Source organism: Apodemus sylvaticus, chromosome 21 (assembly GCF_947179515.1).
Source record: "Apodemus sylvaticus chromosome 21, mApoSyl1.1, whole genome shotgun sequence".
Taxonomy (NCBI): Eukaryota; Metazoa; Chordata; class Mammalia; order Rodentia; family Muridae; genus Apodemus; species Apodemus sylvaticus.
In genome coordinates, this window is record NC_067492.1 from 9,888,286 (window position 1) to 9,909,489 (window position 21,204).

At 51.4% G+C, this 21,204-nt stretch overlaps 1 protein-coding gene across 1 annotated transcript; it reads right to left on the reverse strand.

The window, feature by feature from the left end:
- Positions 1-58: 58 nt before the first annotated feature.
- On the reverse strand, positions 59-21,094 carry Dnaaf1 (dynein axonemal assembly factor 1). The gene is made up of 12 exons (XM_052166707.1): positions 20,989-21,094; positions 18,411-18,546; positions 16,561-16,652; positions 12,987-13,208; positions 12,717-12,883; positions 10,140-10,261; positions 7,329-7,486; positions 6,215-6,472; positions 3,098-3,189; positions 2,010-2,069; positions 933-1,326; positions 59-329 (listed from the first exon to the last, which is right to left on the reverse strand). The coding sequence occupies exons 1-12, from the start codon at positions 21,092-21,094 to the stop codon at positions 235-237; spliced, it is 1,902 nt and encodes a 633-aa protein (XP_052022667.1). The 3' UTR covers positions 59-234.
- Positions 21,095-21,204: the final 110 nt, after the last annotated feature.

Sequence of the window (21,204 nt, forward strand, 5' to 3'; positions counted from 1 at the left end):
GTTTCTGACCTCATCAGAAGTCTAGTAACATGCTGACTGTGTGGGTTTTAAAGTGTTTATGTTGTTGTGGGATCTGTAACCAGGGGAAACCGATGTTGGGGACAAGGCCCACTGGGGTAGCTGCACGGCATGTGCCGTGCAGGCTGCCAGAGCGCACCAGCAGTGATACCCAGGAGAGGGTGCCCTGCATCCGCCGCGCCGCTGCTAGCCTAACAGTGTAGACTGCCTTGCGGTTCAGTCCAAGCCAAATTCAATATCTTCCAGGCCTACCCGGGTGCTGGGCTCCTCCGGGTGTGATGAAGACTGTGCGTCATTCTCAGCTCCGTCTCCTGAAGAGTTGGGAGAGAACAAATCCGTGCTTGAGTAACACTGCCCTTCTTGCTGAGCACCAGGCCAGCACAGACTCCTTACATGAACACTTTAAGACCCACACAGTCGGTCGGCATGTTACTCTGCTGCCAGTCAGGTTCTCCTCTGATGAGATCAGAAACCCCGCCCCACTGTATTTTGTGTGTGTGTGTGTGTGTGTGTGTTTGTGTCCCCTTGTGCAAGGGGAACACGGGGAGCATAAGCCACCCCAAAAGCAAGTACCTAAAATGCACACCCAACCCTGGGTACTCTTCTGTGTGTGCTGTCCAGACAGCCTGTGCCTGCACACAGCACCAGGTGTGAGGTTTGAAGCTGCCATGCCTCTGCTGGCCACATTCCCACTGGCTAGCCACGCCTCCACTGGCTAGCCACGCCTCCACTGGCTAGATAGCATCAATGCTTTTGTCACTCAGCCCTAGTATCTGTGGTCCCCTCCTCTGGAGTCTCTGGCCTGGAACCATGGGGCCATGTGACACACCACAGTCAGACGTAGGAATGGGCAGAAGGCCCCATCTGCTGCCCACACCCTGCGGTCCTCCCTACATAGCCTCACAGAGTGTTACCTAGTGGAGTGGCTGCAGGCAGCTGGCTGTCTCCATCTTCACTAGACTGGGCAAGTGCGGGGTCACTGGCACAGGTGTGGGGTGGCAGTGGCTGGTTTGACTCTCCCTCTGCCAACTCATCCTCTTCGAGTTCCTGGATGAGGGGCCGTGAAGACGCTGTGCTGGAGTCTTGACCTTGGGTTTCTAAGTCTGTTTTTGCTGTTGGCTTACATATGTCTGCGAAAGGCACCGTGGCTGCTGTTGGGGGGTCCTTGGAGACGGCAAATATGTGTGAGAGAGCACCTGTGGTGCCTATGGGAGTGCCCTCAAACATGGAGAGGGACAGCTCATCCAGCTCCAGGTCACTGTCGTCACTCGAGCTGGAAATGGCCTGGATTTTCGGGATGCCTGTTTCCTGGTGAGAGAACGTGAACCGTGTCTGTTATTCCTGTGGTCACAGTGCAGAAAAGGGAGAAGGGTCACATGTGGGGTAGGGAGGAAGCAGGCTGGTACAGGGCCTCGGGATGAACACCCCAGCCAGCCCTCTCCATGCTTCTCTCACCACATACCCCACCCCACCAATACTGGGTTCTAGCCTCTGCCACACCCTGGAGCCCAGCAACTCTTCAGATTTGTTGCTGGACAACCTTGGTCCCCACAGGGCATGACCAGAGTTTTTTGGGGCTATGAGAACCCATGAAGAGGTTCCCTCCAAAGCCTCTGGGGACAGGTCTGACAGTTGCTTGCTGGCTCCTGGTTATGCCCAGGGCACAGTCAGGTGTCTCACCCCCTCACCCGTGTGTTCCTTCCCGCTAAGTCTAGCTTTAGTGGAAGAGCTTGGGAGGCGTGCATGAAAACAGCATAGAGCACAGTGCGCCCACTTCATCTCATGCAGCCACCAGGAGACCTGCAGCAAGACACCCAGGTCACTGAAATAAGTCTGTGGAGGGACCAGAGAGCAGCTTCCTCAGAAGGGCAGTTCACTTCTAAGGGAGAGGCACGGCGGTGCATTCCTGTAAGCGCAGTACTTGGGAGGTAGAGGCAGGCGAGAGCTGCCACCGTGGAGGCCATTCTGGGCTTTAGGGAAGGGCTGCCGACCTTTGTCTGGTTTTCCGCAGACACATCCGAACCATCAGCATCTTCCAAGTCAGGCAGGTCCTGAAAGAGTCAGTGACCACCTTGTCATCCAGAGACACAGTGGGGGAAAGTACCAACAGGAGACAAGGGACATTGTCACCAAGGCCTCTCGGCAGCTCCCACTCATGCCCAGGCCTCAGCATGCTCAAAACCACACTGGCCCTTCAAGTGTGGGTAATGGAAGAGTTTGCAGGCTAGGCACAGTAAGATTGTCACAGCTTCTTCACTGTTCTGTCACAGGAAACCCAAACTCAAAGGTACCTGTTACACATTAGTCTGGGCCTCCCGAAAATCCGGAAACCGCATTGCCACTGTTTCCTAGTTGTGTGGCCTTGGGCAAGTTGCTTAACCTGTTTCTCCCTCCCGTTCCTACTCTGTAATATTGGAATGATAATACCACCTATCTCAGAACACTGTCCATACCATGCCTCAAGCAAGGCAGTCTCAGACTCCACTCCACTCTTCACTGTGCCCTGGACAGTCATTCTCAGTTCGAAGCCCAGGCTTCAGGCAGGCAGAGTGAGGCCCAGCTCACATGGGTTTACACGCCTCACAAACCATTGCTCCACTGAATTGCAGATCTTGGGACAATATAGTTTCTCATGCCTTGCTAGCAGGAAATACACTGTATTGTCACCCAAATAGGAGGAGCTTTGGGGAGCAGTAACAAAGCTGTAACCCAGCATTTGCTGGAGGGACCCTGGACAATCACACCAAGGCGAACCAACAGGAAGCAGAGTGGAGACCAGCCGATAAATGGCCAGAGCCACCTACCAGGCTGTGGGTGTGAGGCCCAGCAGACTCCAGTGACACATTGTGACTCTAGGGCTGGCCACAGAACTACTTTGCGCTGTAGTGTCCCTGGAACCTCCAGTGTGGTTTTCACAGCCCTGAGGTAAATGGACCGGCCCCCAAGTCTGAGTCTCAGCAGGGTGGCTGGGGTTAAGCCTTGTTGGCTGTGCTACACCTGCTCTCTGGAGGACTCCTGATACAGTGAGGACCACAAAGGGATCACCCTCCCCTCCCTCAGCATGAAGCCCCCTGCTCACATCAATGAAAAGCCTCTCCTTGGTCTCCAGGGCAACAGCCTCTGTGTCTTCAGTTCTGGCCCCATCAGTAGCTGCCACTGGAGATCTGGACTCTGAGGAAGAACAGTGAGAAGTTACTGGCCAGCACTGGTTTCAGATACAAAGGCAAGAAAGGGATGTGCTCAGGACAAGTGCCGGTTCCAAGCCCAGAGAGGCCAGCCCTGGTGGAGGGCTCTCTGTGAACCTGCACTGCCTGTGCACCAAGTGCATGGCTGCCTGCTCTCCAGGGTCAGGGCCTGGGACAGCTAACACAGCAAGGCTGCCTGGATGGGCAGAAACATTATGAGCCCTCCTCTGCCAGGCCCTCCTTGCAAAGTTCCTAAGTCTTGCCCCGGTGTAATCTATCCACTCACACTGCCACCACATGTGCTGGGCACATGGTGGGGTGGCTGAGCCAGGATGTCCATCTTGTGACATTGGTATTGGAGGTGGTGAGACAGCCCCCCATGCTGAACCTAGGAGCCCTGAACCTTCAAATACCAGCCACAGAAGAGCCATGTGTGGAAAGTCATAGGACAAGCAGGACCCTGACTGAACAGAAACATGTTCCCAGAAGCTCAAGGCAGGCAGGCCAAGGGTCTGAGAACGCACCTTCCAAGTGCCCTGAGCTGCAGAGACAGCAAGCCTTCCCTAGCTGTGTAAGCAACGACCAAAGGTACATCCCAGACACATTCTGGCGCAGAGCCCCGTCAAACCAGAAGAAGCACAGCATACCTGATGCGCATACATGGCGGCCACCATACCTGATGCGCATACATGGCGGCCACCAATGCAGCTTTCTCTTGGTGGCTGTGGCTCTCCAATGCCCCACCCCCACCCCACTCCCTCTCGCTCCATTTTTGTTTTATTTTGTCTTGTTGTGAGGCAGGGTTTCCTCTGTGTTGCCCTGGCTGACCTAAAAGTCACTCTGTTGACCAGATTGGCCTTGAACTCAGAGATCCACCTGCCTCTGCCTCTGCCTTTGCCTCCCTATTTAAGGCATCCACCACTCCCACCTGGCTCCTGCCTCCCTTGCTGCACACACAGTCTGGGATTTCTGAGTGGGATTTCATTCTCCTCTCTAGACTGCCCTTGCCTGCCTCCTGCTGAACTCTGTCCTGTGCTTCCTGCCTCTCTTAAGCCTGGGATACCTGAGTCCCCGCACTGGAACCACTAATCCTAAGGTCCTGGGAACCAGAGGTACTCCTGCCCCGACTCCCACCAGCCCCATTCTGTAAAGGACTCGGGGTTTTTTGAAGATGTTGCGGAACAAAGACAGGTGGCTGTTATTAGTTCAGACCTTTGGCATTTGGCAGTGCGGACTCGAGAGTAAAATAAGGTCTAGCTCCGTGGCTTGCTGAGGCTCTGCCCCGCCCAGGACCCTTCACTTCCATGGCAATTCCTGCAGCCCCGGCACCTCATCCCTTACAGGTCCCTGAGTGAGAACACAGCACTCCCAGACTTCTAGCGGGAGAGCCTATTTTCTGGGCCAGACCTCACACCCTATCAGGTTGTGGAGCTCTGAAGGTTGTAGACACAAAACCTTCCAAGCCAGCTCCACTGTCATTCTGGGGGAGTCTTGGGCTACCTCTCAGTAACTATAGCCTTAGAGCCGCCCAAGAGGGAGGGAAGCCTCCAGTGAAGGCCTGTCTAGATCACACGGGCCTGGGGCCATGTCTGTGAAGGGTTGTCTTGATTTCCTAATTGGTATAGAGGCCCCAGCCCACACGGCAAAGCACCATTCCCTGGGTAGGGCCCTGAACTCTGTAAGAAAGCTAGCTGAGCATGGGCCAGAGACGGAGCCAGCAAGCAGTGCTCCTCTGCAGTTCCTGCCCTGACATCCTCGGGGATGACTATGACTTGGGGGTGTAAGCTGGGTAAACGCTTTTCCTCCCTATTTGATTTTGGCAAGAGTGTTCTGTTGTGGATAGCCCTGGTCTTGTGTTTCAATGCTAACATTTCCATAAAGTGGAAACTCCCGGGAGGGGCTGCAGACATGAGGAGTTAGTCACTAATCACACATGCAGGTGCCTTGTGAACTTTCTCCCCACCTTAACTTTTCAAATAAAGGCTAGAGCCGATGATTGGGCAGGAGGGGGGGAGGTAGAACTGAAAGGTTTGGGGGGGGGGGGAGGAGAACAAGGAGGAGAGAGGACTGACAGGAGGTGGACAGAGAGTGGGGAGAAGCGTGGTGTGGTGGGATCTCACAGGTGGGAGTGGAGCAGTGTAGTGGGAGACCGGCCCAGTCAAGGCGGAGAGCTCGTATTCATATTGAGTTGCAATTTCCTTAACTGGGTAATTCGGGCTGGAGATTTACCTCTACAGTGTTTATCACAGCAACAGAACGCAAACCAGAACAGGGTCTCCTTCAAGGACCTGGGGCTCATGGGTAATGCTAGGCTGGCTGGCCAGAGAGTGCCAGAGACCGACCTGTCTCTCTCTCCAGCTCTACATGTTTAATGAGTCTACCATTCATAATGAAAGTGGCCTCCCTGGACTGTGAGCAGGTCCTGAGTGCTCGTTTGGTAGCACTGACCCTTTTGTGCAGCGAGTGCCAAAACACACTTGGCTGGGACAGCCCCATCCAAACCCAGTGGAAAACATCACTGCTCCTTCTGTTGATTCAAGATGACCACTGGCTTAAGTCAAATAGTCTGCCAACAGCTGTCCATGGTGCTTATATAATCTCATCTGGTTTTAATGTGATTTAGTGTTTCCAAAGGTGCACTATTCTCCCTTGGAAATAAAGATTTGCCAAGGACCTTATCTTCTAGAAAGAGAACCACATCAGTGGATTCAGAGTCTGAGCCATAGCTGTGTACAGAGTCAGGGGTCATAGCTGTGCAGGCTCAGGGGTCATAGCTGTGCAGGGTCAGGGGCCATAGCTGTGCGGGGTCAGGGGTCAGGGGCCATAGCTGTGCAGGGTCAGGGGTCATAGCCCTGTGCAGGGTCAGGGGTCATAGCTGTGCAGGGTCAGGGGCCATAGCTGTGCAGGGTCAGGGGCTATAGCTGTGTAGGGTCAGGGGTCATAGCCCTGTGCAGGGTCAAGGGCCATAGCTGTGCAGGGTCAGGGGCTGTCCTCTTTGGTCTCAGCCTTACCTTCAGGGGTGACCACCACAGGTGTCTGGGTGTGAGCCAGGCTCTCAGGCAGGTCTGGATCTTCCACTGCCCCATTCACCACCACCACAGGCAGCTTCTCTCTTCCTCCTGGCTTCTCTGGAAACAGTTCATCTTTGGCTTCAAAGCTCTCCTTCACAAACAACTCCATCTTCTGCTGGGTTTCACCCATCGGTGGCTTTTCCTGAGTCTCTGGGCTGGTGGGGATATTCTCCTCGCTGTCTGGCAAGGGTGTCTCCCCTAAAGAAGTGAAGTCCAGAGAGAGAGAGAGAGATTGGAGAGAGGAGAGAGGAGAGAGAGAGAGAGAGAGAGAGAGAGAGAGAGAGAGAGAGAGAGAAGTAAATCCAGAGTGGAGGTTGGAGCTCTGCCTAGGACCGGGCTGGTCCGAGGATGTGCTGCTGACTGGAAGGAAGTCTTGCTGATAAAGACCACTTCGAGTATGCCTCAGGGTCACACAGGCTGACAGCTGCTGACAAGCCCTTGTCTCAGGAAGGACCCAGGAATTTGTTAAAGGCCCTAAGCCTGCCCAACATATCTTTACCTGGTACACTACACTATCCTGTACGCACACAGTGATCATCATCCCATGAATTTCGGCTTGGGGCTAAGACAGAAATTTCAATACAATTTGAAGGAGTCCTACTAGCGCCTCTGCCTTTCATCCTCTGTCCTCCTGTCAATCAGGGCCTCAGCAACTGTGAGACTACAGGGAAACCTGACTGTAATGCCCTTTATGGGAGCCACAAGAGGTTGTCAGATTCCCTGGGACTGGAGTTATTGCTACCTGGGAGCCACCACATGGGTGCTGGGAATCAAACCTGGGTCCTCTGGGAGAGCAATGGGTGCTCATAACTGCTGAGCCATCCCTCAGCGCCCAGGGTTTAATTCTTTATGTAGAAGCTGGGTACATCCATTCCGTTAGCATGCGTATCAGCATTAAATGAGAGAACTGTATGTCTACCAAAGAACCGTTCTGACGTTAATTTCTCCGTGATCCATCTGCAGTGTCTGACCTTTGTAGGTTTCCTAGCCCACACACCAGGGTCATGTGAAAAGAGTCACACTGCACCGTGTGCAGCTGTGGTCTAGCGCGCACCTCTGTCCCGTGCCTTCCTCCGTTCCTCAGCCCGCCGCTTGATCATGGCCAAGGCCTCCAGGCTGTCTGTTATCTTCTTGTGTTCCCTGCTCTCCCACTGGCGGCGCTCTTCCTTCTCTGCGGCGTACCCCCCTCGGGCCCATGCCTCCGCACACGCCCTAGGTAAGGACAAAGGACAGAACTGGGGGCTGGGTGTGGGCACGGGCTGTCCACACCTGAGCAGGAACAGTGTCATGAGTTTGAGGCCAGCCAAGGCTAGATGAGTTCCAGGAAGTGTGGGACCCTGGGAGGTAGGGAAGTGGGTGGGGAAGGGGTAGAGGAGGAGGATATAGGCTGAATTAACTCTTTTACTTAAAGATGTATTTATATTTCATTGTGTGTGTGTGTGTGTGTGTGCATGCGTGCGCGCGCGTGTGTACCATAAGAATAAGAATGCAGGTGACATCAGAATCCAGAAGAGGGCAGTGAGTCACCTGGAGCTGGAGTTACAGATGGTTATAAGCTATGTTGGGAAACCAACCACAGTGCTTTGCAAGAACAGCAAATTCTCAACTCCTAAGCCATCTCTCTATCAGGCTTCCTACAACTTGTAAGTTAAAAGAAAATTATAAACATATGCTGTCTGGCCAAATGTGTTCATTGCTTGATCTTGTGCCTGTCTGCACATGCGTGTGCAGACGTACATGTATGAATGTGTGCATGGAGGTTAGAGCATGACCTTGGCTGTCTTCCCTCTGCAGGCGCCATCCCTGTTCTTGAGGCAGGATCTCTTCCTGGGCCCTGAAGCCCGCTGGGCAGGCTAGGCTGGGTGGCAGGGCATCCCAGGGACACTGTCCCCACCTCTCCAGCGCTGGGCTAGCAGGCACCTGCACGTGCCCAGCTTTCCATGTGGGCTCTGGAGCCAAATTTAAGTCCTCATGCTTATGAGAGAAGCGCTTTACTGACTGAGCTGTCTCCTCAGCCCCTCAACTCACTTCTTCAAAATTAAGAATCTGGAGGTGGCTCAGTGGTCAGTGGTTAGGAGTGCTTGCTGCTCTTGCAGAGGATAAGAACTCAGATCCCAGTGCCCACATTGCGTGGCTCCCAATTGCATGTAACTCCAGCTCCAGGGAATCTCATGCCCTCTCACGGCCTCACCAGGCAGTTGTACATACATGGAGCACATACACACAGACACACACTCACAGAGACACATATACAGTCACACAGGCACACACCCACAGAGACACATATACAGACACAGACACACAGACACACACCCACAGAGACACATATACAGACACACAGACACACACCCACAGAGACACATATACAGTCACAGACACACAGACACACACCCACAGAGACACATATACAGACACACAGGCACACACCCACAGAGACACATATACAGACACAGACACACAGACACACACCCACAGAGACACATATACAGACACATAGACACACACCCACAGAGACACATATACAGACACAGACACACAGACACACACCCACAGAGACACATATACAGACACATAGACACACACCCACAGAGACACATATACAGACACACAGACACACACCCACAGAGACACATATACAGACACACACCCACAGAGACACATATATAGACACACACCCACAGAGACACATATACAGACACACCCACAGAGACACATATACAGACACACCCACAGAGACACATATACAGACACACAGACACACACCCACAGAGACACATATACAGACACAGACACACACATCAAATAAATCCTTAAAAAAAATGTTGTAGTTCACTTACTAATCTTATGCGAACCTTGGTGCATCGGTTTTAACAAGTGCCCCCAAGGATGCAAGATGTTCATACTGGGAAACTGCTTTTCCTTCAACCAAAACCGGCTTCTTTAGAAAAGTACACTATTGCTTTAAATGGGCAGAGGCACAATGCAGGCATCTCCCAAAGAACAGGTGACAGTGGCCAACGCAGAAGGACAGCCTGCCTTGCAAGAGCCCCCAGGGAGGTGCTGGCCACAAGCATGACAGGCCCGCACTTGGCCTCCCGCAGCAGGAGTAAAAATATGACTTTGGCAAGGATGCAGAAAACTCAGATCCTCTCACAATTCTGAAGAGAAAGTAAGACAGTAGGGCCGCTTTGGAAAAGCATCTGGTGGCGCCTCAGAGGCCCAGCACCAAGCTGCCATCTGGCCCATCACTTCTAGTCCTGTCTGTCTATCTCTCCAAGGGGAGCGAGCCACGCCCACACAGGAAGTGCAGGCAAATGCCCCAGAAGCTGCCTCACAAGAGCCCGCGAGGAGCTACAGCAGGGAAAGGAGCTTGCTCCTGAGCCTGACGACCTGAGGTCAGTGTGCAGGCCCCAGGACCAACAGAGTGCAAGCTGACCTTGTGTACAAGCAGGTGTGCCACAGTACACACACACACACACACACACACACACAAGTAATTGTTTAAAAAGGGGGGTGGGCTCGAGAGATGGCTTAGTTGTTAAGAGCACTGACTGTTCTTCCAAGGTCCTGAGTTCAATTCCCAGTAACCACATGGTGGCTCACAACCATCTTAATGGGATCTGATGCCCCCCTCCTTCTGGAGTGTCTAAGGACAGCTACAGTGTACAGGAGTAAAAAGGAAACATTCTGTGGGCATGCACCCCTGTTCCTGTGGTGTCCCTGGGGACCCCATTAATGATATCATTAATGGGGTCCAGAGGGAATTTACTGATGAGAAAATGCTCAAAAATCAGAAAACTTGCAAGTCTAACAAGGGTACTTGACTGCAAGCATTCACTTACACATGGCCCAGGTCCTTTCTTACCTGTCCTTGGGGAAAACCGGCCTGTCATCCAGATACGTCAAGTGCTTCAGACGAACAGTGACCGTCCTGCGGTAGTTAGGGATGTGTTTGGTCACTGGGTTTCCCATCAGGTTCAGCACACGCTGCAAAGCAATATGCAGGGCCAAACTGATTATCAAAGCCAACCAGGGCCTGTGGGTAAAGGCACTTGCCACCAAGGCTGACGACCTGAGTGCAGTTCCCAGAACTGACATGGTAGAAGGAGAGAAGCAATTCGTGATGTCGTCTCACCTCTCTATGCATTCCCTGTTCAAGATGTGTGCCTACACACATATAAACACCATACACTATACACACACACACACACCCCGCAGTATAAGTAATAATAAAACCTAAGATGATAGCATCATCATATCGCATGCCCTCAGAATAACAACACAATTTTCTTGAGCAAAACAAAGCGCCAGTGCTATGTCCTGGTGCGGAGACAGGACCATGAAGAGGTCCCCTGTGCTGGAGCGGCACAGACCGCTCAGCCCCCTCTGTCTATCCTGGAAGGTTCTTCCGGAGCTAAACTGGAGAGTATTCCTCTTTCCCCTTCCCAGCTCAGTGGCTCTATTAGCACCATTTCTCAGCATCTCTTCGGGAAGCACATTTGGATCTAGTTGTTTCTGGTTCTTCCTTCCTGGGACACATTTCAAGGAAATATTTGCAGGATAACAGATAAGAATCAATGGCTGAAGGAGGCCGGGCTTAGTTAGCTACATGAGACATTGTCTCAAGACAGACAATAACAAAGCACACAAAGAGATTTACAGGTTGCTGAGAGGTCTTTCTTGCTCACTCGGTGCCAGGTCCCCAGTAAGAAAAGCTGACCCAGCAATGGCAGCGCCCCTCTCGTCTGGCCAGATGTGCACCTTCTGGCCTCTGCCCGAGGAAGCCCAGAGGGCTAATAAGAATCGTTTTGCAGTCTGTTTGCCTGATCACATCAGATACTTTTCATATCCAAACTGGATTATGTTGCTGGGGAAATATATCCATATTACATACAAATCAATCAGCATCGAACTAGCCATGTGTCTTAGTCAGGATGCTAATTGTTGTGAAGAGACACCGTGACCATGCAACTCATAGAGAAAGGCATCTCACTGGGGCTGGCTTAAAATAGCGGAGGTTTGGTTCATTGTCATGACGGCGGGAAGCAGGGCAGTGTGCAGGCAGATCCGATGCTGGAGAAGACTCCATCTGGATCCACAGGAAGCAGGGCAGTGTGCAGGCAGATCCGATGCTGGAGAAGACTCCATCTGGATCCACAGGTATGGGCCTGGCATGAGCATTCGCAACCCCAAAGTACAAGACCACAGCTACACCAAGAAGGCCACACCTTCCAATCCCTGTCACATAGTGCCACTCCCTAATGACCAAGCATTCAAATATATGAGCCCATGGAGGCCATTCCTATTCAGACCACCACACCGCGCTCAGGTGTCCCGGCTCCTACACCGCCCTTGATGTATTTTCAAGGTTCCTGGCAGGAAGCAGAAAAGTAAAGTGTCCCAGATGTAGGTGATAAGGGCTGCTTTGTGCTGGGGGGGAGGGGCAGGTAACCAGTTTTAACCTGTGTATTGATGCACAGACATTCCCAGCACCCGAGACACTAAGTCAAGAGAAGTCAATGTCCATCTCCCCAACACAGCAAGCTAGTTCAAGGCCAGTCTGGGCTACACAAAACCTGTCTCAAAACCCACAACCCACAACAGCGGCCTCCACTGCCAGTACAAAGCTAGGGCTACATGAAACCTGCATCCACCTATGCCAGTGTTCACTAGTACCCAGGGTGTGAGGGATTTCATCCAGAAAAGGTATATGGGGCCGAAGAAGGCACACCCCAGCATGCCCATTCTAATCTGAGAATGTTCAGAGGTACAGGCCAAGCTCTGCGGCCAAGCTCTGCGCCCACTACACTCTCGGCCCAGAGAAGAATGTGTCTGAACCATCTGAGTGCTGCTGAGGTAACCAGAGCCCTGGAGGATGTGCTAAGTGGCAAAGCCTGCAGTGTCTTGTGCCTGAAGGCACAAGGAGTAAACAAAACTAAAACTCCTAAATCTCAGAACGCTGAAACTTATCATGCACAAGGTCTTGGCTGTCTCCTGAGGTGATGTGGAAGATACTCCTGCTGCCCAGGACACAGGCTGAGTCACCCATGCTCCTGTAAGCTCCTGGGCTTTGCTAGGATTTAGGTGGAATCTGCTCTCTGATAGCTTGACAGTGCCCCATTAAGGACATCTAGAAAGTTGTTCAAGTCTCCCCAGGAGAAGTCACACAACTCCAAAGAAGGACAGAAAGAAGGAAGGGAGGGAAGGAGGGAAGGGGAGGAGGGAAGGGGAGGAGGGAGGAAAAGGAGGAGGGAAGGAAAGAGGGAGGGAGGGAAGAGGAGGAAAGGAAGGGAGGGAAGGAAGGAAGAAAGGGAGGGAAGGAAGGAGAGAGGAAAAGAAGAAAGGATAGAGGGAGGGAAGGATGGAAGGAGGGAAGAGGAGGAGGGATGGGAGGGAGGGAGGGTGATGTTTCCTAAGCACGCTCTCTGGGACGTGTACTCACCAGACAGGGCATGCTCTCAAGCACGCTCAGGATCTCGGGGTCACTCAGAGCGTTGTGGGAGAGGTCGAGGACACAGAGTCGCAGACACTCCCTGAGGTGCTCGATGTCTGCCACCGTCTCCAGGCGGTTGTGGGCTATTTGCAGTGTGTTCAGGACTGGGAGGCAGGCTGGAGGGGAGGCGGCACAGGTGAGCAGCTGTGCCACCTGCTCCCGGCCCCCACTCTAGACTCTCAGCGGGGCTGTGGCACGGCGCAGGGCTGCCCAGCTTACAGAGGTTCTCGATGGTCTTGATGTAGTTGTTGCTCAGGTTGAGGGCGTCCAGCTTCTGCAGCGGCTCCAGGTTCTCGATCTTGTGCAGCAGGTTCACTTGCAGGAAGAGGCAGCGCAGCTCACGCTGGGCCTGCAGATTCTCAATCCTCTGGATGCCATTGCACTCCAGCCAGAGGCAGCGCAGGCCCGTGTACTCCTCCAGGTTCTCGATGCGGTCAAAGCCTGGTGAGGAGGGGCTGCTGAGGCTCCGGCCTACTCAGGGGAGCCTGGACCCTGCTGGCTGTGCCTGCTGGCAGAGGCTGTGCGTTTGGCTCTCTGCAAATTCTGATGTTGAAAGACATTACCTCCAGGGCGTTAAGAGAAGGAACCTTGTGTGTGTGTGTGTGTGTGTGTGTGTGTATGTCTGTGTGAAGAGTTTATGAGGGTGGGGCCTGCACAATGAGATTAGTGCCCTTTTAGAGAGAGCCTGCCTGGCATAGTGGCACACAACAGTGATCTCAGCTCCCTAGAGACTATGTCAAGAAGATCACAAGTTCAAGACCATCTTAGACTATAGACTGAGGTCACAGTCAGAAGTCTCCATCTGTGACCTTGGAAGCAGCCCTCAGAGACAATGAATCTGCTGGCACCTCAGTCTTAGAATTGAAAGATTAAGAAACCCACATTTCTCCAAAACAAACAAACCAACCAACAAACAAAAAACTGGCCTGGCAGTGGTGGCACACGCCTGTAATCCTGGCCTGGCAGTGGTGGCACACGCCTGTAATCCCAGCACTCTGTGAGGCAGAAGCAGGCAGATTTCTGAGTTCGAGGCCAGCATGGTTTACCGAGTGAGTTCCAGGACAGCCAGGGCAAGACAGAGAAACCCTGTCTCAAAAAAAAAAAAAAGAAAGAAAGAAAGAAAGAAAAAAGAAAGAAAGAAAAGAAAAGAAAAAAGAAAAGAAAGAAAGAAACCCACATCTCGCCAGGCGGTGGTAGTGCATGTCTTTAATCCCAGCACTCTGGGAGGCAGAGGCAGATGGATTTCTGAGTTAGAGGCCAGCCTGGTCTACAAAGTGAGCTCCAGGACAGCCAGGGCTATACAGAGAAACCCTGTCTCAAAAAAACAAAAAACAAACAAACAAGAAAGAAAGAAACCCACATCTCTTTCTTCCCTTTGTTTGTTTGTTTCTTTCCTTTCTTTTTGTTTTTCTAAGATGATTTTTGTTTTAGTTTTTTGAGTCTGGGTCTCTCTATGTCAGTGGTTCTAAAGCTTCCTAATGCTGAGACCCTCTAACACAGCTCCTCATGTTGTGATGATCCCCCAACCATAAAATTATTTTCATTGCTACTCCATAAGTATAATTTTGCTACTGTGATGAATTGTATATAAATACCTGTGTTTTCCAATGGTGAAAGGGTCTACCTCTGTGAAAGGGTCACTTGACACTCCCAAAAGGATTGAGAACCATTTGCTGTATGTAGTCCTGGCTATTCTGAAACGTGGCTGTATAGAACAGGCTAGCCTAGAACTTGGGAAGATCTGACTGCCTCTGCCTCCCAAGTGCTGGGATTAAAGGTGTGTGCCAGCATGCCCAGCTAGTAACAGCTTCTCTTTGCAAAGCCACCCCCCCCTTCATTTTTTTTTTACTTCCAGTATGGAAGATTCAACTCAAGGCCCCACACCTGGTGTGCACCACATCCAAGCCCTCTTAGGTCACTGCTGAGCTGGTCTTTGTGCCTCTATGTGTCTCTTCCTGTCCTATGACATTGGTCTCTCTCTGGCCGACTTTCCAGTTCTTGACCCATTTTCTCACTAAGAAAAGCCCATTCCTCCAGCAGCTGTCTCAGGCCAGCCCCTCTCTCTTGTCCCTGCCATCTACAAGCAGAGGCTGGGGTCCCCCACGACATCCTTGTGGCTAAGTCCCATTGTTAATCTTTTCTCTCCTTGACCTCTCAAAGGCCTCGGACCCAATTTTTCATTCTGACCTTGCACCAACCCCGCCCCCAACCTTATCAAAGGCCCTTGTGTTGATACAACAAGAGGGAGGCCCCTAGATAATAGATGAGGCAGAAGCCTGGCTTGAGTCACTCTGGTCCTGGGACCCCTATGCCCCTCTTGTTCTTTCTCTTGGCAGCTTGCACTGTGTAGAGCCAGCAGCCAGTGAGAGGCTTACATGGTGGGAACTAAGGCTGTGAGAAAGACCCACAGCCACTTTTCAGTCTCAGCCCAGGGTTCAGGTAATTGAGGGCACTTGGCAATTCCACCATACCTCAAGAGGTGACCCCCAAGCCAGAACTACCCAGCTAATAAAGCACAGATCGCCATTGTTCTTCAGAAACTATGTGAGATAATGTATTGGAAGTTGCTGAGTTTCCGGTGATTTATTAACTAGTGACATATAACTGACGTGGGCACCTCTCCTCCCAGGTCCCTTTTCTGTCTAAACCACTTCAGCCTGACATGCTGGCTCCTTCTCCTCCCTCTCCCTTAGTATCTGCTCCGCCTCCCCCCCCCCCCGCCCCCCAGGATCTATTGTTCTAACAACTGCTCTGCTCAGATGCCAGGTAGAAAATTTCAGAGCGGGTGGAAGTGAGGAGACAGGAGGGGTGTCCTTCCAAACTCTCAGCTCTGTGAGAGGCCTCTGAGCCTGGTGTGTCTCCCTGCACAGCATCCTCCTCCCTACAGCTGCCTACCCCTGCCAGTGCTGCCTTACAGGACTCCTAACCCATCCTTGCCACCTCTACCTCTGGACTCCCAGCACCAAGAAAGTCCCATGCATGGAAGGCTCTCAGGAAAGATTTCCTAAATGAACACACAAACAAATAGATGAGAGATAAGGCAGGTCAGCCACTTCACTCTGGGCCCCAACAGAGCGCTGGAGAGCCTGGTCCTTACTGGTCAGCATAGTCCTGGCCATGAACCTGCACTCAGCTGCAGATGTGGGGCTGGACACCAAGCCCAAGTCCCAGGATGCCATTCTCAGTGCCTCTGCATTCAGAGGGGATCGAAGACCTCATGCCCTGTCTTCTACTTTTCTGTCCTTCATAACACACCTATCCCAAGCCATAGTTCACAACTACCCCTACTGCTGTAAAAGACATGCACAGTCCCAAGGCAGCTGTGCTGGCTAGAGCCTGAACTGCCAGCATCAGGAGACTGAGACAGGAAGACCACAAGTTCAAGGCTAGCATGGCCTGTATAACAAGCACCTACTTGCAAAGAGACAGAGAGGGCAGAGTGAGTGATTGAGAAATATTGTGATTAAATTAATTAGTTATGTGCCCGGTGGTGCAGGCCTGTAATCCCTGCTACTTGGTTGAGTGAGGCAGAAGGATGGGAAGTCCAAGATCCCTCTGGCTACAAAGTGAGTTCAAGGTCAGCCCGGGCAATCTGGGATTGTATCTCGGTGGCTTAGCCTGTCTGAGGTTCTGGGGTCCATCCCCTATTTTGCAAGGAAAAAAAAATCAAGCAACCAAAGAAGCTGGGGCGGCTCCTTTGTACTCATGCGCCTCCCTAGGAACTCAGTCGAGCCCGAGCTCCACTTGAGTAGCGTCTGAGCACAAAGATGGCCGCTGCTTGCCTGGGACTCACCCTTAAAGTGCAAATACAGCGTGTCGTTCAGGGCAGGGGTGACGTACAGCTTGTGCTGCTTGCAGAGCTTTTGCAGGAACTGTTTTGTCATCCTGTTAAAAAGCCAAACACAGGAACCTCATTTCGACTTGTCATCTGTGAGAAACTAGTTAAGGGTTTGTGTGTGGCTCTGTTTGGTTTGGAGACTGGGTCTCCTTCAGTAGCCCAGGTCAACTGGGAACTCACTCGGCAGCCGAGGCTGGCCTCAAGCTTGAGGCTCTCCTGCCTGTGGCAGCTCAGGGATTGCTGCTGTGAGCCATGGCACCAGCCTGGGCTCTTTCCTTCATCCATTCTGTCTACAAGTTCTCAATCTGAAGCCTCACATTAGGTCCTCCTCCTCCCTTCTCTTTTGGTCTGTTTGTGTGTGGTCGTGTGTGTGCAAGGTCACGTGGAGGCCAGAGGTGAACACCAGCTGTCTTCCTCTGTCATATTTGCCATAGCTTTTGAACTATAACCTATGAACTCACTACCTCATTGCACCAGGAGATTACTGGTTCGGGGGACTGGCTGGCAAGTGAGCCCCAGGTCTCCGGCCTGGTTCAGCCTCTCCAGTTCTCTGATTACAGATGTAGAGAGGTGCCTGGGTGTTGCATGGGTACTGGGGATCCTGATTTAAGTCCTCCTCCATGGGTACTGGGGATCCTGATTTAAGTCCTCCTCCATGCCATCCCAGCATCATCTCCTCCTTTATCTTTTATAGCTCTTAGGACTTTACCCAATATTGTTGCTTTTGGCCTTTAAAAAGCCCTACACTGTCTGGCCTAATAAAACCACTCTGAGAAGTATCGTCAACAAGACTGGTGTGAGCCAGGCACAGTATCTGCACCTTTGGGTGCTAGGAATTGAACCTCTGGAACCTCTAGGATCCTCTGGAAGATCAGCCAGGGCTCGCTATTTATTTATTTATTTATTCATTTATTTATTTATTTAGTGTTTTCGAGACAGGGTTTCTCTGTGTAGCCCTGGCTGTCCTGGAACTCACTCTGTAGACCAGGCTGGCCTCAGACTCAGACATCTGCCTACCTCTGCCTCCCAAGTGCTGGGATTAAAGGCGTGCGCCGCCGCCGCCGCCGCCACCACCACCACCCAGCGCAGCCAGGGCTCTTAATTACTGAGTCATGTCTTCAGCCCCAGTAGTGCACAATTATAATGCCAACACCCAGGAGACTGAGGCAGGAGGCTCATGAGGTTGAAGTCCAGCCTGGGCTATAGAGTGAGACCCTATCTCAGCGCAGGTGCAGGGGCGATGACAAGATGGCTCAGTGGGTAAAATCAAAGCCTAAAGAGCTGAGCTTGAGCCCTGGACTCAGCTGTCCCTTGACCTTCCATGTGAGTGCCATGGTGCATGTCTGCACACACTTGTTTCGTAGTCTTCCCTGACACTAATGGTGAATACGTTTTTTTCCCCATAAAAGACCTAGGGTCCATCTGGAGACATGATAAGATGGCTCAGTGATTAAGAGTGTTTGCTGCTCTAGCGGAGGACATGAGACAAGTTCCCGGTGCCCTCTTCAGGCAGCTCCCAGCCACCTGTAATTCTAGCTCTAGGGATCCCAGCACTTTCTTTTGGCCTCCATGGCTACCTGCACACACATGCACCCACACATAAGTAAATATGAATAACACCTCCTCCTCTCTCTATTAAAGAGCTACTGTGGTTTCTCTCCTTCTCTGGAAGTAACAGGGCAGGCTCCTCAGATGTTGTCTGTGCCAGGGGCTAAGCGGCCATTACTGTGTGCCTTCCTCACTATGTGCCTTCCTCACTATGTGCCTTCCTTGGAAGCCTCCTCGATGTTCTGCACAACACACACCTGGGGCCCTGATCATCTCTGTCATCTCTCGAGTGGGCGAAGAGGCCATCTGACCCATTGTCACCGCTCGGTTGCTGCTGACCTGGGCAGGATGTTGCACAAGGACCCACACATGTTTCCTTGGTCTCATTAATTTCTGCAAGATAAAAAAGTGTCAATTTGTAAAGATCAAAAATAAACTTCAAGGGCAGGAATGGTAATCCTAGCATCCAGGAGCCCGAGGAAGAAGATGTTCCTCTCCATTGGGTTTTGGGTTTGAGGCCAGCCTGGGCCAAAACAAAGCAAAAAACAAACCTGGGCTGTTAGGTTTTTGATGTTTGTAAACGGGAACCTGTGCTTTCTGTGGAATTAGTTTTTATACCCACAGATGTTCCTGAGACAGATCCCTACTGACAGGTGAGGCTGCTGGTACATTATCTTCAAGGCAGAAGAAGAATTCTTTGTGCTCTGCAAACAATCCTTTAAAAACAGTTGCACTGCTAACAGATTCCAGCTGTTACAAACAACGCAGAGTGAACATCTCTGTCCACATTTTTATGCTCTCCTGCGCAGTTTTTATAGAGGATCAGCCTAAAAATGACATTTACAAAGTCATTAAGAATGCTGTAAAATTGCTATACAGGGTGATGGAGAGGTGGCTTAGTCATTAAGAGCGTAGTTAGTCTTCCAGAGAACCAGAGAATTTAGTTCTCAGCACCTTCAAGGCAGTTCACAACTGCCTGGAACTCCACTTCCAGGTGACCGGATGCCCTACCTGGCCTGCTTGTGCACCCACACACATCAGAAACCAGACTCACAGAAACCAGGAAGAGAAGTAGAGTTGTCCTTAAACACAATTCAGGTTTAGATGTTTCTGTTAAAATCTGCTCAACAGGACAGGAGTTCATCAAGCCTATTTCATTTCTCTTACCAGGGACAGCGTGAAGCCACTGGACCGGGACTGACCCGGACTGAGAGCCACCTGGAAGGGCAGCTCTGGGACAGGACAGGATCTCTGTCTTTCCCCACTTTGGCTCAGAGATGACTGTGATGCAGTCGGCTGTGTAAATCCTCCTGTTTGTCAGATGAGAGAACCTACAGTTTCCACTTCTGTAAACGTGTTTAATTGCACAAAGTGTAACTTAGGGATGGCAACGTAAAAACAACTCACAGACAAAAGCACACACAAGAGCCTGGTGTGATCTGGTGTGATCGCCCAAACCCGTGTCAAGGAAGTGAGCTTTGTGCTAGGCTGCTCTCTCCTTAGATGTTAGAACCTTATGCACACTATTATGAAAGGCATTTTCCTTATTATTTTATTCCATGGGTGTTTGGGGTAAATTCTCACTGGGGTGGAGTGTTAACCTGATGCTTCAGTAGACTTTATGTGAAATGTCCTATTTCCTTAAATAGGATAAAATACTAATCATTTTCAGGTCATGGGTGTGCATTACGCTGCCTTGTTCTTTGGTCTTTTTTTCCCCCTCAAAGCTGGATGTCAAAGTTCCACTGGTCCATGGGAGCAGCCAAGTGTGATGGCTCATTCCTGCCATCACAGCACTCAGAAGGTTGAGGTGAGAAGCCCTCTAGTTCAGGGCTAGCCTAGGCTACACAGGAAATTCCAAATGATGTCTCAAAAATAAAACAAAACTCCAACTCCCTAAAGAAAAAAAACCTGAAAACAAGCACTTTAGACACATTTAAAGTTGTTCATTAAAACATGGTCTATTCTGGGCTCGTGAGATGGCGCAGCAGTTAAAAGCACTGACTGCCTTACAAAGGTCCTGAGTTCAAATCCCAGCAACCACATGGTTGCTCATAACCATCCGTAATGAGATTTGATGCCCTCTTCTGGTGTGTCTGAAGACTTACATACAACAATAAATTAAAAAAAACATGGTCTATTCAAATGCACAGAATTTAAAAACTACCAGAATGTATGTGTACATATGGGTGTGGAAGTCAGGGGACAACCTTGGGAGTCAGTTCCTGCCTTCCTTCCATCTGATTGAAGCAAGATCTCTCATTTCTCTGCTGCACTGCATACTTCCACTACTTGTGAACTTCTGAGCAATTCTGTCCATCATTCCTCCCATCTCGCTCATGCTGGGATACAGATCCTAACCACTGCATTTATGTACTTCTGGGATTCAAACTCAGGCCATGAGGATTATGTTGCAAGCACTTTCACCCAGTAAGGAACCTCAGACTAATGCAACTTGAAGAACTGATGAGCTCTCTCTATTTGTGGTTTGTTGGATGATGCTGAACACTGGGAACGGTGTCTTACACTCATTGCAAACAATTCCCAGGCACAGGAGGTACCCGATAAATTATCGTGGGATAAATAATGGGTGTTCTATATGTACTGGATTGATCATATTAATGAAGGTCTAGCATAATGAATGTGTGGGCATATATGTCAGGTGCTAGGTGGTCCATGATTGTGTGGATGGGCATGTTTGAGTAGGTTGGCTAGCTGTTCTTGTAGCTGTATGGATGACTATGTGTGAGGGGTGCTGGTTGTTCCCAGCTGAGTGAATGGGCATGTGTGAGGGACAGGAGCCCTCGCCCCCTCGGCTCCCCGGCGCTATGGCACCTTCTTTGCGGACCCCTGGGCCCGCGTCGCCGTGATCGCCTGCCGACTCCTCCAGACTGGGCTCCGCCGCGCTGTCCACCGGCGGCTCTGAGGCCTCGGGGTGCATGCTCGCTCCTCGCCCCGCCACTCAGCTCCAGTACTACGGTCAGCGTCGTTGGTAAACCAACGCTTTCCCGGTCGCCGCGGCAACCAATGCGCATGCGCAGTCGGTTACGC

Coding starts and splice junctions, on each gene's coding strand:
- Dnaaf1 (XM_052166707.1), bottom strand. CDS start 21,094: ATGCACCCCGAGGCCTCAGAGCCGCCGGTGGACAGCGCGGCGGAGCCC. Junction 12,884..12,986: donor CAAGACCATCGAGAACCTCT/GTAAGCTGGGCA, acceptor CCTCCCCTCCAG/CCTGCCTCCCAGTCCTGAAC. Junction 2,070..3,097: donor AGGAGAGGCTTTTCATTGAT/GTGAGCAGGGGG, acceptor TGACTCTTTCAG/GACCTGCCTGACTTGGAAGA.